At 50.9% G+C, this 16,749-nt stretch overlaps 1 protein-coding gene across 1 annotated transcript in view; it reads right to left on the reverse strand.

Moving 5' to 3' along the window:
- spt4 (Transcription elongation factor subunit spt4) overlaps nt 1–16,749 on the reverse strand; it is a 41,007-nt gene that overhangs the window by 20,992 nt on the left and 3,266 nt on the right. The window contains exon 3 of the mRNA XM_089574559.1: nt 12,310–12,365. Within this exon, the coding sequence (XP_089430685.1) occupies nt 12,310–12,365 (56 nt within the window). The remainder of the gene's footprint in view (nt 1–12,309; nt 12,366–16,749) is intronic.

A 16,749-nucleotide genomic window follows, 5' to 3' on the forward strand; every position in this document is an offset into this window, starting at 1 on the left:
GCCGGCCTGTATATGCCTGCCGCCGGCGTCAGAAAAATGCGCTAATATTCTTTGTTCGCGTTCATAACAAGCCCTGGAGTAGAGGAATGTAACAAATGAATCATTTTTGAGGATCGTTGGCCAATACCGAGTTGCTGGTAGAAGTGATAACTGCGATACAAGCAAATTTCTTCCTGATGCCCAGTGCGGCTGGCCTGCTGTCTGCTAGCTCCGCTGTTGGAGGCGTCGCAGAAATCGATCATGTCTTTATTTTATTATGAGACGAGGAGCACAGTAAAACGGTGACGCGAGTAGCACCTTTACTACAGCGCTGGCCAATTCCGAAGCGCCCTCAGCTGCGGCATCGATGAAAAACAGTTAGGCTTAGCGACGACTACGGCAGCCAGGGAGAAACGTTGGCCGGGGGCAACGTTTCTAGATAAAGACAGTTGGGAAACTTCGCCGGCGAGCCATGGAGCAGAGCGGCCCCACGCGATCGCCGTCTAGGCGGTGGCGCTGCGGTCGCTTTAGGATGAGCGCGTCGCCTGCTACTCCCAGTTCAACGTTTTTCGATAATATAATCAACATAAACTACGAGGAGGCAATCGGTACGTCATGTTTCTCTAAACCGCGGAAAGAAGGGCTTCCAATTTTTGCCGATATTTACAGCCAAAAGCTCAACCTCGAGCATCCTTACCTCACGTACCCCAGACGTAGAGCGCAATGGGCGCAATGCAATGAGCCAATGGGCGCCGCGGCGGTGAAGAGAAATCGTGGCCTCTGAGATCAAGCGCAATGTTAAAGTACCGATGCTTGAGGTGGTCACGGAGGTCATAGAAAACAAACGCGGTACTCCCACCACCCAAGAGATGGCGCTCGCATCTCTTTGAGATGAAATCGGCGACAGAAAGGGGCCGCATACCCGGACAGAGTTTTCCAACTGTCTTTATCTAGAAACGTTGGCCGGGGGGCAGCGCAGTTAGTCGCTCGGCGTGTCCGCGGGCGGCGTCGTTGCCGAAAGCTCGACTGTCTCGCTGATTGGTTCAGCGGCTTGCGTCTCGCAGTCGCAAGGCTGGAAAATCGAGCAGCGAGCAAATTGCCTGCGCGTCGTCCGCCACTTCTTTCGTGAACGGTAGGGACAGGCTCACCGGCTCTCCGAAGACCGCGGCCGCATACTCGCGTGTTCACGGAGAGTGGACCATCCTGTACATACGCTTTGGTTTTGGTTTTACATTACGGCCTTCGTACTACCTCCTTTTTGTTTCGCCGAGACGGCGTCTGTCAACGCGGAGATCGCGCCTCGCGCAACTCCTGTCGCACTCGAACACGAAGCTAGTAGGGCGTCCGCTCCGGCGGCGCGCCTAGTTTCCGCGGTCGCCGCTGCGGCGCTGGCGTCGCGCTCCCGAGGGATCACTGGCATTCCAATCGCAAACTGGGAGGTGGCAAATCTACGCGCTCCGACGCGCTCCGTACGCGATCCGACGGAGCGGTCTCGATCTGCCATTGGAATTCAGCATTATACAAATAAAGCCTCCGAAAACTCCCCCTTTTTAAAACTCCAAATTCCCATTCCCACGAAGAAAAAGGTTTGGTTTATTGGGTCCCAAAGCGACTAAGGCTATGAGGGACGCTCAGTGAAGGGCTCCGGAAATTTCGACCACCCACAGTACACGGACCTCTAGAATTTTGCCTCCATCGAAATTCGACCGCCGTGGCCAGGATCGAACCCGCGTCTTTCGGGTCAGCAGCCGAGCACCACAACCACTCAGCCACCGCGGCGGTAGTACGAAGAAAAAGGATAAAAAACTGCCTCCTTGGAGTCGCGAGTACTCAAGTAAATTTTCTATTATATTCTCTGGATGCTAAAGAAATGTTCAATCTGAAAGTCGCACGTTTCAGAAGTCGAATTTTTCTATCACAAAATAAAGTCCCACTCGACCTTAAGTAAAATAAAATCTATATCCCCGGTTTTCAATTAGATTGCTACTAAATGCATTGCCCCAGAAGAATCTCGTATAAAAGAAACTTGGTCTATCCAGAAGGAAAGTGCATGCCTCTTTTTGTCGTCGACATGATACCAATCTTTTCCCAGCTCTGACGTCACCAGTTTAAACTTAACTTAAATGAATAAAACCTGACAGCAAACACATAATAACAATAAAAGAAGTATCAGACTTTCAGCGTCTTTCACACATCGTCGCCCGCCTATCCTTTGCACCCCTCGAGCGGCAATACGACCTGACGGTCGTGTCGCAACTCAAACCACACCGATGGAGCGCTGCGTTCACGACACTGTGGTTACGCCCTCGGATGGCAAGCGCCCAGTTAGAGCTACTCAAACAAAACGAGACTCGCATCCGCGAACCTCCGCGGTCTTCGTAGCTGCACACCTCCCACATGGTTTGGGCATGCAGAAAAAATCCTTCTCTCCCCCAAATCACCCCTTCCCCTACCCGAGAGGACTGGGAGGCGGCCCTGCTCAGCTGCCAGGAACTATCGGCCCAACAGACCCTGGTTCGGCGGACTTGTGTAGCGGTCTCGACCAACGGGATCCCGGAATGAGGGACTCCGCCTAGTATTGTAAGGGGGAGACCCATTAGGGGCCTCTCCCCGAGCACCTCTCTGTAAATTACTAAATAAATGCTCTTCACCACCACCACCGCAATTTCTCCGCGTGTCGCCAAGCTGAAGAACGCGCACAAACAGCGAGGGTGACGCGACCGCGCCACCGTGCAGCCCTACAGTGGCAACACGAATGCACCTATATGAGAGTAAAAAGGAAGTAAGCTGTTCTCTAGCACACACTCTAAGCACGGTTGCCGCCATATGGGAGTGAAAAGGAAATAAGCTGCCCTCTAGCATTAAAGAGTGCTCCCTTTTTACTCTTATCCGATTAAAGCGCACTCCCTCTTTACTCCCTTCCGATTAAAGCGCACTCCCTTTTGCCATAAAGAACAGCTTACTCCTTTCCGATTAAAGCGCACTCTCTCTTACTCCCTTTTCACTCCTTTCCGATTAAAGCGCACTCTTTTAAGGGAGTAAAAATGGAGTAAGCTGCCATCTATTGCACACTCTTTAATGCTAGTGGACAACCTACTCCCTTTTCACTCCTTTCTGTTTAGAGTGTAGATCGCGTTCGCTGCTCCAAACGGCCGTCATCGCGCGCGCACAGATATGCGGGACGCAGACACGAGGGGTTTCAAAACGGCGCGGCTTTGGCGTCACGAAAACAAAGGCGCACACAAAAAGACAGGAGCGGCGCTTGCGTCTATATATGTGTCTATGTTCCCTAGCGCCGCTTTAGGAGGTCGAAAGCCACCAACTAAAAGAGACAAAGCTCGCCCTGAAAAAACGGTTATCGGCATTGTTTGAACGCAGCCCCACACAGCAACACACAGACGTTGGCAGCGAACGCCAGTAAGCACAATTGTGTCGTAATTGAATTAAATAAATCGTACGCAAAAAATACTTCGTTCTTCATATATGTTTGTAAGGTTCATACTGGTTCCGAGCTCCGAAATTGAAGGTTTTTCAACGTCTTATCGAAACAAAGGATTTCCCTTTTTTTTTGACGATCTGCAAGCGTAACCATCAGAATTATGCTCAATTAGAGCAATAGAGGACATAAGGATGAATATACCTCGATTTTCGGCCACGACTATATTAAATTTGTTTTACGGTAACAGTCAAGACAAGTTCCTAAACATCCAGAATCCTGACAACAAACAACATGGCGGACTACAGCGCGTTGTTTTGCTGGTTGCTATCATAAAATTACTGCACAAACAGAAAAATATATGTAACAGGTAAAATCAATTTGTATGCGCATTCTGTTATACATATATGACATTTTATGGCCAAAAAGTCGCTACCGTCGAGGCCACGCACTCGGCGCTCAAAGTGTATTCCGAGAACGCACTCCGACCTGAGTGCGCACTTCGGCAAGTGCACTTGATGGTATGCCGTTTGTACTTTTAGCAAGTGATGCTCTTCGTAAGTGCACTTAATTCTGGCGCTTGACAGGGGTATTATATCCTCAGGTCCAACCGCGTCATGAAAGCAAGCGTTATAAGAGGTCCAAAATCACCAGTTCACCGAAAACACCCATCTGAAAGGTGTCTAGCTTTGTGTACTGGTAAAAATACGCTCTCAAGGAGGCCCATATCTTGGTAGAAATCAAGTTTACCCAGAATAAAAAAAAACTGATAGACGATTACGACAGTCGACAATGCGAAGTTCGAGCGCAGCTCCACATATTTTAGTTTTTCCACCCTTCGGGATATTCCCGAGGCAGCCACCTTCCAGCTGTGCATTCACCCGCTATTCGCCGTGGCAGGTGGCATTTCAATCTGCTACTACCTGTTATACCTGTGCTACACGGGTACTTTCGAATGACATCTGAGTCGAATGGCCGTCGAGATTTGGAATGGCATTCGAACTCGACGGACTCCCGCGGTGCTACACGGCACTTTCCAAACGCATTCGAAATTCTCAGCTCGTTTTCAACGTACAACGACGACGACGGTCACACTAGTCCGACAACGGCACTATCACGGTGAACAGCATCATGTGATTATAGTGAACTATCCAGTTCACTTTAATATTGTAGTGGGACAAGTTTTTTGGCTAAACGACACCGACGAATCCGATCGGCGGACGGTCAGCCTTCATGCCCTCGGGAGTTCGGCGGCTGAGCGAAATCACGCTGATGAGGGGACAGTGCGAATACATGCGCGCTTATACATAAGCGAAACGAACGGCTATATTTCACATGTGCACACTTGGACACTCAACAGCGATAACCACTTGCCAAATTAATTTCAGTCGACGACGACTCCGTTCCCTTCAGCGACGACTAGGCCTAGCGAGTCCGCAGGGTTGGGTCGGTGATTGCGGTGGTTGTGAAGAACGAATTCACAAGTTTTAGCGAATGCAAATGGTCAACGAGTGTAGTTTTGACAAAAGTGACATGAAATCAACTATTGCTTGCATCGCAGGACGCGCATACGATGAACGGGAAGCGGCGGTGTGACTCGAGCTGCCGAGCAGTGCATTACGACCAGCAGCAGTCGTCGCCGTCGCTAGCTTGTGACTAACAAGTTAGGCCATTTTAGTTAACGCGAACGGTCACCAAACATACTTCTGGATAAAGTAGTTTAAAATAAAGTACTCGGCACGTCGGAGGACGCCGGAAAATTAGCGAGAAGCGCCGATCATCCGATGTCAACAACCCGGCTGTCAAGTGTTTCTCAGGCGAGCGATCGCGTCGGCGCTTCCCACAGATTGTCGCACTGCGTAAACAAGCACGGGTACAACCGGTACAGAAGAGAAGGGATTATTAAATAGAACTAAAGCGCATATTTCGTTTTGTGTCTTGCAAACGAGCACAAGCTGTTCATACGAAGCGATGTAAACCAATATAAACAGCAGTATGACTGCAGTCGTCCTCATCGGCGCACTCCTGGGGAAATTTCATGCACACGCGGTAAATGTTCATTGGTGTACTATTATCTGCAAGCACTCACTTAGACGGAACATGAACTATTCGCTAAACAAACAGCAGAAAAAAGCGAGTAGTGGGTATCGAAATGAACAGCCACAGAGCCGAAAGCAGTCGCGCGGCGGTGGGCGGGGCGAAGCGACGGCGGCGGCGACGGCTATTGGTTAGTTCGGGCTGTGTTCGCGTTTCGAAGGCATTCCAAAATCTGGAATGTCTCCGCAGAGCTCCGTCGACTCGAATGTCATCTGAACCGAATGCCGTTGAAAAACTTCGTGTAGCAGCGTTAGTTCGGCAGTCGAGTCGAATGGCATTCGGTTGGAAGACATTCGAAACGCCCGTGTAGCAGGGGTATTACCTGTCAGGTGGCGTGTTACGCCGACTAAGGGCCGTTTCACATGCTGCGACTAGAATGAAAATAGTCGGCCTAGTCGGTGACGTCGCAGTGCGATTTTCGCACAGTTCTTTCACATGCAACGCGTACCCAGCGAATTCGGTCGGAGGGACACGCAAGGTTGTTCGATGTTCGCACAGGCAACCCACGATTAAACGCGACAGAAACGCTGCACGGAATGTGTTGATGTTGTTATGACCGGCGTATTTTTAGATGCAAGGCAATATTTCGTATGTTTTGGTTAGAATAAACAGTTTTGCTTACGCCGCGGGAACAGCTCCCACATGACACCACGCCGAGACGGCGCGTGACGTCACGTCACGAGCCGTATCGGCGCTGCCCATTGGTCAGTCGCAGAGCGAGACCCTGAGACTGAATTCCAACCGGACGGAGTTCGGTCGCAGGCCGTCTGCGGCTAGACCGACGGCCCTCCCCAGTCGCAGACCGACAGAATTCGCAGCGTCGCAGGCGAGAATCGCATGCATGTGAAACGGCCCTAAGCCGACGCATAGTGGCATGGCAGGTGGCGTGGCAGGTGGCATGACAGGGAAGTGTGCTTGCCACGCTTCGGGATCTTCCCGAGGCAGCCATCTTCCAGGTGGCGTTTCTCTCTTCTACTTGCACAAACGGTTACGCCGACGACGCCGACTACGACGCGGAAGCCAGGCACGGGCGCATAAGAGCTTCGCTATAAAAATCTGTTCGGGGTGCAATCTCACGTGCCGTTTGCCTCCCTGCCGGATACCCGTACGCTTCCAAAAAGAGCGCTGGGCCACAATAATAACGGCCGGACGTGTTCGTGAGCGCGCCGGCAAGGATGAGTCAAGTAACATTCCGCGCCCGTTTCGACTCACCCGTGTAAACAACGAAGAGAAGGCCGGCAGGTCCGTAAAAGCTACCCAAGCCACGGCCCACGGGCTATATATTGCGGCAAGCCCCTTGTTTTGTTCCGCATCCGTTTCGGTCGAATAGCCCAGCCGCCCACGCGGATTCTCCGCGACCGCAAACTTTGCCCATTGACGCAAGTCGGCGTAAACGCACCGGCGTTCGCTTTCGAGCCGCTACATTGTGAAAAATGGGATAGGAGGTATGCGCTCCACTTTCGCACTGCGTCTTGCCCCGCCATGACAGCTCGTCGTACACGAGCACTGCTGTGCGAGGAGACGACTGGATGGAATCGTCGAAGCCAATACGAAGGAGCAAGAAAATTGGGAGCCTCACTAGCCTCGGTAACAAGAATGCGAGGCATGTCGACTCCAGCAAACTTTTTGAGAAAAAGAGCAGATTTCAATGAATGAATGAATGAATGAATGAATGAATGAATGAATGAATGAATGAGTGAATGAATCAATCTATCTATCTATTTCTTCCATAAGAGAGGAGGGCTCGAAGAAAAAGTGTAAAGTTCCACTTGACGAGCTTCGAGCTATTCACAATGCACATACAGGGACATTTAAAAGCACACATCACTATACAGTAGAAAGCGATTGTGGAATACACCCGCCACAGTAAACTATACTATACTAAGGCTTGTGCCACAAAGAATGCTTTTAGCATATTGTTAATGTATAATGCTGACGTTAATTCCTTGATCACAAAGATGATAAAGGAAAGGCGTCACTCGTCCTCTACTGTCTTCCTCGACGTTTCGGCACTTTCCCTCAAAAAGTGGACTGGAGTCGACTTGTCGCATTCATGTAAACGTGGCTATTGTCGGAACCGCTCGCCTACGATCGTTTCCAACTAATCCCACCTTGGTGGCTCAGGAGCTGATTGCCCTTAGTGGGCGCGAAAAGTCCGTCTCAAAAAAGGGCGACACAGCACTGCCAATAATAACCGGTAACGAGGAAACTGAGGGAAGGGATGGAAGAGGATGTGAAAGAAGGGAGACATAAAGAGGCGCCATAGTCGAGGGCCCTGGATTAATTTCTACTACTCGGGATTCTCTTTAACGTGTACTGGCATGACGCAACTCAGGTTCATCTTGCAAACACGGGTGATGAGGTGTCACCGAGAGTGAGACAGTTACTGCGCATTTTCTTTCCGCAAAAGATAATTTTTCCAACTTCCACAGCCACACCCCGCCCTCCTTCCCACCAGTGGTCAAAATTAGCCTGGAGCCCTCAACTAGTACAGTAACTGGATAATTTATCTAGTGAGTCTAAAGCAAACATATACTCCGTTTCATACATAGCAGGCAACGCTGCGGAGGTTGCTGAAATAGTGCGGCCGGGAAACCATATTACTCCGCCACGTATCATTCGTTCTTTCGAAACTCCGGTCAGTGTTCGGACGAACATACAGAGCGGCATAAAACGATGTGGTAGCATTGAAAAACCACGGTCGAAGCTGTCAGGCGCTCAGTGTGCGGGCTCTCTGGCCATAATTTTCACGGAGTGTGAACTACTTTTTGGGCGCGGATTGAGTAGCAGCGATTCGCCCTATCAACCGCGTATCATACCGCCACGTGTACTTTTTAACTTCTCGAAGTCTCGACGAGTCGCAGAACGAAAATGTGGCAAGAGGTAAAGAGAATCCACGAGGTGCCAATCGCGGTACGTAAGATTTGTCGCAACGAAATATGCCTGCGTTCTCTTCGGTTTTATGGAGAACTACTTTTTTGCGCGCGGACTTAGCCTGCGCAAACAGCTGAACTAGCTTTGGCAACGTTGCCTGCTATGTATGAAACCGAGTATAGCACAGGGACGCGGCTGGATGCGGCCACAAGCGCTGCTGTCATACGGCAGCCAGCCGTCATCGCCGTCTTCGTCTCCTCAGAGAGCCTCGGCGTCCCCGACACGCGAGACGGGAAGAGGCGAGGGGCGCAGCGCGCTCACTCTTCGAGACAAATCCTCGCGGCGCCGCCGGAAGTCCGAGTGACCGGGTCCGCTTTGTCGGGCGCCGCGCCATAATGTGACCGCACGCCGTTATCGACGACATATAACCGGAGAAGGCCCAGTGAGCGCGCAAGCGTGTGTGCGCATGCGCGGTACAGTTCCGGCCAATATGTCGGCCGTCTTCGCCTACAGACGCGCCTTCTTTTCTTCCTCGCTTTAAGCCACAAAAGAAGGAAAACCGAAACTACCGACAACCTCCCAAGATGACGATACCTTCCACGAGCACAAACACACCAAAGATAGCTACAAATAACGCTCTGACCGAAAAAAAATGGAAAGCTGTTAGCAGCCAGAGAAAAGAAAGAAAGAAAGAAAGAAAGAAAGAAAGAAAGAAAGAAAGAAAGAAAGAAAGAAAGAAAGAAAGAAACCACGCATTCTCTATCCCGTTTGCACTCTTTTTCTCTATTTCTTTTTTTTTTGCGGGCAACGCAGTGAGTGCAGTTATTCGGCGCGCGCGCGGTTCCGAACGGCCGCCCCTTCTGCGCCTATGTGGTTTATTTTCGTCCGTCTTTTTCACGGTCAGGGCCAGCGGCGACGCCCCTCAATTTCGACCGCTCGATCGTTGTGCGCGGTCGAGAGACAGACTTTACACGGGATGGATGGGCCGTTGTTCACGATCACGTAATGGCACGGGGCAAACAGGGGAGGGGATGCTTCAAAAGGATGACCGAATAATGCGCGGCTTAAAAATGCCACAGGAAAACAGAGAGAGAGAGAAAAAAAAATACACAGAGCTTGCAGAGACGTAGAAGAGCGACAGCTTCGATGCCATTGAAATTGGGAGAAAATTCGTTTGCCGCACCCTGTGCAGTATACGTACGCCCGACACGCTATTCAGTTCCCCGCATTTCTTTCTCTTCCTCCTTTTCACTTATTTCCTAATATTTGGTTTGGAAACGTTTGCGGGCATACTGCGTATCTGCAGGCATGTTGCGGCTATCTAAAAGCCTCCACAGTTTATTTCACCCCCCCCCCCTCTCCACTCATCGCCATCGCTCTGCATTCGACAACAGTGCATAAGCAAGATAAAAAGTAGGGTGCCTCCACCTTTTTTTTTTATCTATTAGGACACTTTGCTACGCTCGTAGCCTAATATTTTTTTTTACTGTTTCTTCTGCCGAACACGCGACGATATCTCAAGATGTGAACCGTTTTCATATATTTTGCATTTCTGACAAACTTTCTTTGCCTCCTGACGGAACAAAGGTTGGTTGGTTTATGGGGTTTAACGTCCCAAAGCGACTGAGGCTATGAGAGACGCTGTAGTGGAGGGCTCCGGAAATTTCGACCACCTGGGGTTCTTTAACGTGCCCTGACATCGCACAGTACGCGAGCCTCGAATTTCTCCTACAAAGAAATTCAACCGCCGCGGAAGGGATCGAACCCGCGTCTTTCGGGCCAGCAGCCGAGCACCATAGCCACTGAGCCACCGCGGCGGCTTGACGGAACAAAGACAAAAAGAAGAAAAACGCTCACCAAGGCGCGGAATATCATCGTGCTTCGTAAGAACGACAAAGCAAATCAATACAAAAATTAGTTTGGAACCAAAAAGGAAAAAAAAAAGCGAGCTTACGGAATCGAAGTGGGAGCACAATACACCCATAAGCTAGGCGTGGCCCGCCGCTGTGACTCAGCGGCTACTACGTTCTGCTACTAGTTACCTTTAGCATACCGTGTACCATGTTACCGTTACCGGAGTACCGGAGCCCGTCCACCGCCGGTGAGCACGCGCTCATTGGTCCCGATGCTGCAGGCGCACGCGCAGCTGCCAGGTACCTGGCGCCATCAAGGCGATTTGCGCATGCGCATTGACTGCGCGCGGGCTCCTGGTACTCTGGTACCGGTACTGGTAACACGGTACAGGGTATGCTAAAGGTACCTAATGATGCACGAAGTCGCGTGTTCGACTCCCGTCAGCGGCGGTCGCATTTAGACGGAAACGACATGTAAAAACGCCGGTGTACTGACTCCTTCGGAGCCCGTTAAAGAACATCCGGATGCTCGAAGTTAATCCCCCCAAAATTAATTAATAAACTACTTCGTTTCTCACAGTGTGGAACACGAAAATAAAAAAATCAAATCAACTATACTAACTCTAAGCCTATCACACATCCCCAGTTAAGTACTGGTTTCCAATAATAGAAATAGAGAATGCAGCAAAACTCGTCCAGAACGTGAAGGAGGACGTCAGGGAGCCCAAAGACGCGTCGCCATGTTGCTTAGCTCTTTTCCGCGTATTCCTCCCCGTCGGCTAACCAACTTTCACGACGCAATAAAACGGTCGCAAGATTACCACACGTTTGCCGATTGGAAGAAAAGTGTTTGCACAAAGCTAGCAGCAACGACCCCGAAAAAGGACACTGCGAACGCTTCGAGTCACTGCCTTTCCACGAACTAGAAAATTCCCAGAACGGATGCCACAGCGAACCAGATATACCAGAGGGAAAAAAAGAAAAAGGGAAAAAGCGCGCGCAAGAAAAGCCATCAAAGCCAGAGGGAATTCCCCAGAAAAGCGAAGCGTTTAAGGAGAGGATTTATGCAGTCTTCATTCAGTGCGTTGTGACGCGCGCTCTATTTTCTTTTTCTTTACACGACAGCCGCCCTGAGAGTAGCTATCGAACCAGCAAGCTAACCTTCTTTCGACCCGTAAGTAGGCGCTCTGGACTTATATGCGTTCCAGTGGCAGAAACTGCTACGAGTGCACTGCGTTTGCTTCAACATTTTTCCATGTACGGTAGACAACCTTCATCAGGGTCGTCGTAGAAAAATGCAAAGACATTCAACTCAAGACCATTTCGGAGGAGGTAATAAAGCAGAGATAAAGGAATGATAAAAACGGCTATCCGTGAAGACAGTTTTCGCAAACACCTCCACCGAAGTCATGGTTCCTTACAGTGTCCTCCTAGCGGCACTATTCAGGTTGCACTGATCATGTGGTGCGTGCGTTTACCCGCGAGATTTGAAAACGGCCTAATAGGCGCTCAGCAAACGATACTCTCGGACAGGCTACTGCGCAAAGCGCTGATAAAACAGGGACAGACACTGGGCAGTTCAGGCTAAAAGAGTGAAATATAAGTTACTTTTAGCATAGCGCGTACCGCTACCCGCTTACCGTGTACCGCGCGCCACCACTGCGCACGCGCTTATTGGTCCCCTACGAAGCAGGCTTGCAGCCTGTTGGCGGGAACGTGGCGCCGTCTGGCGACCTCAGGGAGATCTGCGCATGCTCAGTCACGGCCGCCTTGATCACGCGCGCGCGGCGGGGCTACCCGGCCGCGCGCGCCGATCCGGGTGGCCGTGGCGCAGTAGAGTCTCGCGGTACGCGCTATGCTAAATGTATTTAATAAGCCCCTACCTGCATCGCTCACGCTCAACAGGCTACACGAACAAACGGTGCGAACAGCAGCGCTAGTGCGTGTTGTCCAGTGCTGTGCTCCGCGTCTTGTTCCCACTTCTCAAGACAACACACATGGCTGAAGCTCCACTAGAGCGGTGGGATACGCGTTCAGCATACACCGAGGAACACACCATTTAAGACTCACTGATTCTCTGCCACTTGGCCACCCAGCTGTCCTCGGGGTTCATCAGGGCGATCATGCTGAAAGAAAACGAAAACGTCCGTTAGGCCAGCTTGCTCTCACCGCCAACGAACGGAGCGGCGGAATGCGAAACACTGCGCTCGCGTTCGAAATTCATTCATCGCCTCAGTAAGTTTTGCTCACGCCAGTTTTATTGCGGCAGTTGGTCATGTCCGTTTTTGTTCAGCACGATTAGAAAAAAAAAAAGAATAGGCTACTGAGGCAGTTGAGGCCCGAACAGCCGGTAGTTCACTGAAGACGTCGCATGAAGCTTTTCGTCGGCTATGCTACATCAATTACAACGAAAACAATGTGGTCAGTCTTCTTGCACTGATAAGAACGAGGCCGGTGTTGGCTTTGAAAGCGCTTTCAACGATGTGGTAGCTTAAACGCGCTTTTCCCACTACATTTGTCCTTACTCTCTCCCTTCTTTAGATACTACCCAAGAGAAGCAAATAAAGCAGACGGGGAAAAACGCAGAGACTGCCACATGGTCGCCGCACAAGGGCGCGGAATCGAAATGCAAAAGACTCCCCTGTACCTCTGTGAGACAGTAGGGAGTTTTAGAATAGACCTCAACGATGTAAACAACGTGACGTCAAAGGGGGCGTGGCCTGGTGGGCAAAATCGTCCACTTTCGCCTCTGAGCCGGTTCTGCGTGTGTCGAGCGTCCCCCCACCACCTTTCTTCTCCCGATTAGAGACGGCAGGTACGCCTGCCACTTGCTGGGCCACGCTCCCAGAAGTCGCCGAGAGATGTTTGTTGGGTGACCCTATCGCCCCAATCGCTTAGGGAGATAGGGGAATAGGGGAGCGCCAGTACGCATGCACAGAACTGTAATCCAGGGGGCGTTATCGTTCTGCGCATGCCCACTGGCAACCCGATATTCTCCTGCTACTTCCCCCTCCCCCCAACCGAGAGGATCACCCAGTTCTAAAGCTCTCAAGTTATTGCGCCTTTCTTTCTCAAACCCAAATTTCGCTCACAACAATGCGTAGTCTGACGGTGGTCGCAAGTAATTGTAAAATACTGTTTAGTTTAGTTTATGGTGGTCTAACTTCCCAAAACGACTCAGGCTATGCGGGACACAGTAGTGAATGAAGGGCTCTGTAAGTTTCGACCACCTGGGGTTCTTTTACACGCACTGGCATCGTACAGCACACGGGCCCCTTTACGTCTCGCCACCATCGAAACGTGGCCGCCGGGCCAGGTTCGAACCCGGGCTCTTCGGCTCAGTAGCCGGGCGCCCTAACCACTGAGCCACCGCGGCGGAGTTTGTTTTCGCTTTTTCGTCCGCCTGACCATTCGAGTTACCAGCATTAAGGAAAAATGGCCGTTAATTGCTGGCAAAGCACTTATGGCTGCGCTTGCAGGAGGTTGTGCTATCGCCAATAAAAGTAGTAAATGAAGTTTATAATGATGAAGCCATTAGACAAAAAAGCAACGCTTCTTTGAGCGCGATATTCGGGGGCCGAACATGCCAGCAGTCTACACAGAGAAATTTTTTAACATCTCCAGCCAATGATGGAAGACCCTGTCCAAAGCGCTGCATCACAGCGCGTTCCAGTCGGGCGCCGAGCAGCCCGGAGGCCGCAGACCTTCGGACCAATCAAAACGCGTCGACGATGCGACGTCTCCACTACTAGCGACATGCAGGGAAAGACAAAACTATTCACGCCGAGCGGCCCGGAGGCCGCAGACCTTCGGAACAATCAAAACGCGTCGACGATGCGACGTCAGCACTACTAGTGGCATGCAGGGAAAGACAAACCTAGTGTTGTTTCGCGCCGAGCAGCCCGGAGGCTGCAGACCTTCGGAACAATCAAAACGCGTCGACGATGCGACGTCATCACTACTAGCGACATGCAGGGAAAGACAAAACTAGTGTTGTTCCGCGCCGAGCAGCCCGGAGGCCGCAGACCTTCGGACCAATCAAAACGCGTCGATGATGCGACGTCAGCACTACTAGCGACATGCAGGGAAAGGCAAAACTAGTGTTGTTTCGCGCCGAGCAGCCCGGAGGCCGCAGACCTTCGGACCAATCAAAACGCGTCGATGATGCGACGTCATCACTACTAGTGACATGCAGGGAAAGACAAAACTAGTGTTGTTTCGCGCCGAGCATCCCGGAGGCCGCAGACCTTCGGAACAATCAAAACGCGTCGACGATGCGACGTCATCACTACTAGCGACATGCAGGGAAAGACAAAACTAGTGTTGTTTCGCGCCGAGCAGCCCGGAGGCCGCAGACCTTCGGACCAATCAAAACGCGTCGACGATGCGACGTCTCCACTACTAGCGACATGCAAGGAAAGACAAAACTAATCACGCCGAGCGGCCCGGAGGCCGCAGACCTTCGGAACAATCAAAACGCGTCGACGATGCGACGTCTCCACTACTAGCGACATGCAGGGAAAGACAAAACTATTCACGCCGAGCAGCCCGGAGGCCGCAGACCTTCGGAACAATCAAAACGCGTCGACGATGCGACGTCATCACTACTAGCGACATGCAGGGAAAGACAAAACTAGTGTTGTTTCGCGCCGAGCAGCCCGGAGGCCGCAGACCTTCGGAACAATCAAAACGCGTCGACGATGCGACGTCATCACTACTAGCGACATGCAGGGAAAGACAAAACTAGTGCTGTTTCGCGCCGAGCAGCCCGGAGGCCGCAGACCTTCGGACCAATCAAAACGCGTCGATGATGCGACGTCATCACTACTAGTGACATGCAGGGAAAGACAAAACTAGTGTTGTTTCGCGCCGAGCAGCCCGGAGGCCGCAGACCTTCGGAACAATCAAAACGCGTCGACGATGCGACGTCATCACTACTAGCGACATGCAGGGAAAGACAAAACTAGTGTTGTTTCGCGCCGAGCAGCCCGGAGGCCGCAGACCTTCGGACCAATCAAAACGCGTCGACGATGCGACGTCTCCACTACTAGCGACATGCAGGGAAAGACAAAACTATTCACGCCGAGCGGCCCGGAGGCCGCAGACCTTCGGAACAATCAAAACGCGTCGACGATGCGACGTCTCCACTACTAGCGACATGCAGGGAAAGACAAAACTATTCACTCCGAGCAGCCCGGAGGCCGCAGACCTTCAGAACAATCAAAACGCGTCGACGATGCGACGTCATCACTACTAGCGACATGCAGGGAAAGACAAAACTAGTGTTGTTTCGCGCCGAGCAGCCCGGAGGCCGCAGACCTTCGGACCAATCAAAACGCGTCGATGATGCGACGTCATCACTACTAGCGACATGCAGGGAAAGACAAAACTAGTGTTGTTTCGACTGACCTTTACAAGCCATGCAGTGAGGTAGCACCCGGATACGTAGGAATATATCTGATCCTTCCTATTAGCCATTATAATAGTGCCCTCAGTGAGTCACATTTGCCTCTTTTTTTTCTTCTCACCTGCTTCCTTTAAATGCTTTTGACAGCACTAAATTGCAGAAAACGAACACATCAAAGAAGGCCCATGCTGGTGAAAGCTAAATTAAAAGCAGGGTACAGTTCACGTGACAAAGGACTGGACTCTCGAGACGTGCGGCACAGGGAGTGGGGGTATCATTCGACGAACAGGAACACACCGAATGGCTCGGTGACTGTGCCTATCAAAACTGCTAGCATAGAAAGTAGGTGGGAATGTCACACCATCAGCACATAAGACTACAGCAAACAGTAAGCGGTCAGAAAGTCACTATGTGATTGCGAGTCATTCAGGAGAAAACACAATGGAGGCAGAAAACTGCATTTAAACATTCGCCTCTTGATGAATGATATCGTCGAAGGCTTCGGAATGATTCCAGGAAATAAGGACAAACCCGACGTAGACAGCATCACCCGATCAACCAAAGGCATGATGTCCTTGTAACCTTTGGCTTTCTTGACCTTACACTAACGTGCAGGTAGAGTGGTTGACATTACTAGTTCACAAAACGACTGGTACAGGGACGGGACAGATGATAACGCATGCCCGTGTTGTCTCTGGTCATCAAAACAACGAAGTTCTCGCTGCACCCCACACTACAGTCATGTTAAAAACCTTAAAGGTGCACTGAAGAGGAATCTGAACTCGTCTTTTTACCACTGGAACTCGGTCTACACGTTCCGAGCGTTCTTAGAAACTTTGAATTATTGCCCTGTGCAGCTGATTTCCCTACTTTAAATCCGATTAAACGTCCCGGCTCCTGTCTTTTTTTTTAATTCCCTGCAGACGGTGGGCGGAGCCAACAAACCTTTCAACCAGTCCCGTGGCGGCTTACCACTCTGCCACCGGCGGAGTGATAAGTAGTGATCGGTGAAAGCAAAGAGTCTACCCGTATTTTTTATTACCGTAGGCCTAATTTGCAGCTATGTAGTCTCTGACTAGATCTATTTATTTACGGAAATCTAA

The sequence above is a fragment of the Amblyomma mixtum genome, chromosome 2 (genome assembly GCF_055824585.1).
Source record: "Amblyomma mixtum isolate Tamu chromosome 2, ASM5582458v1, whole genome shotgun sequence".
In the NCBI taxonomy this organism is placed as follows: Eukaryota; Metazoa; Arthropoda; class Arachnida; order Ixodida; family Ixodidae; genus Amblyomma; species Amblyomma mixtum.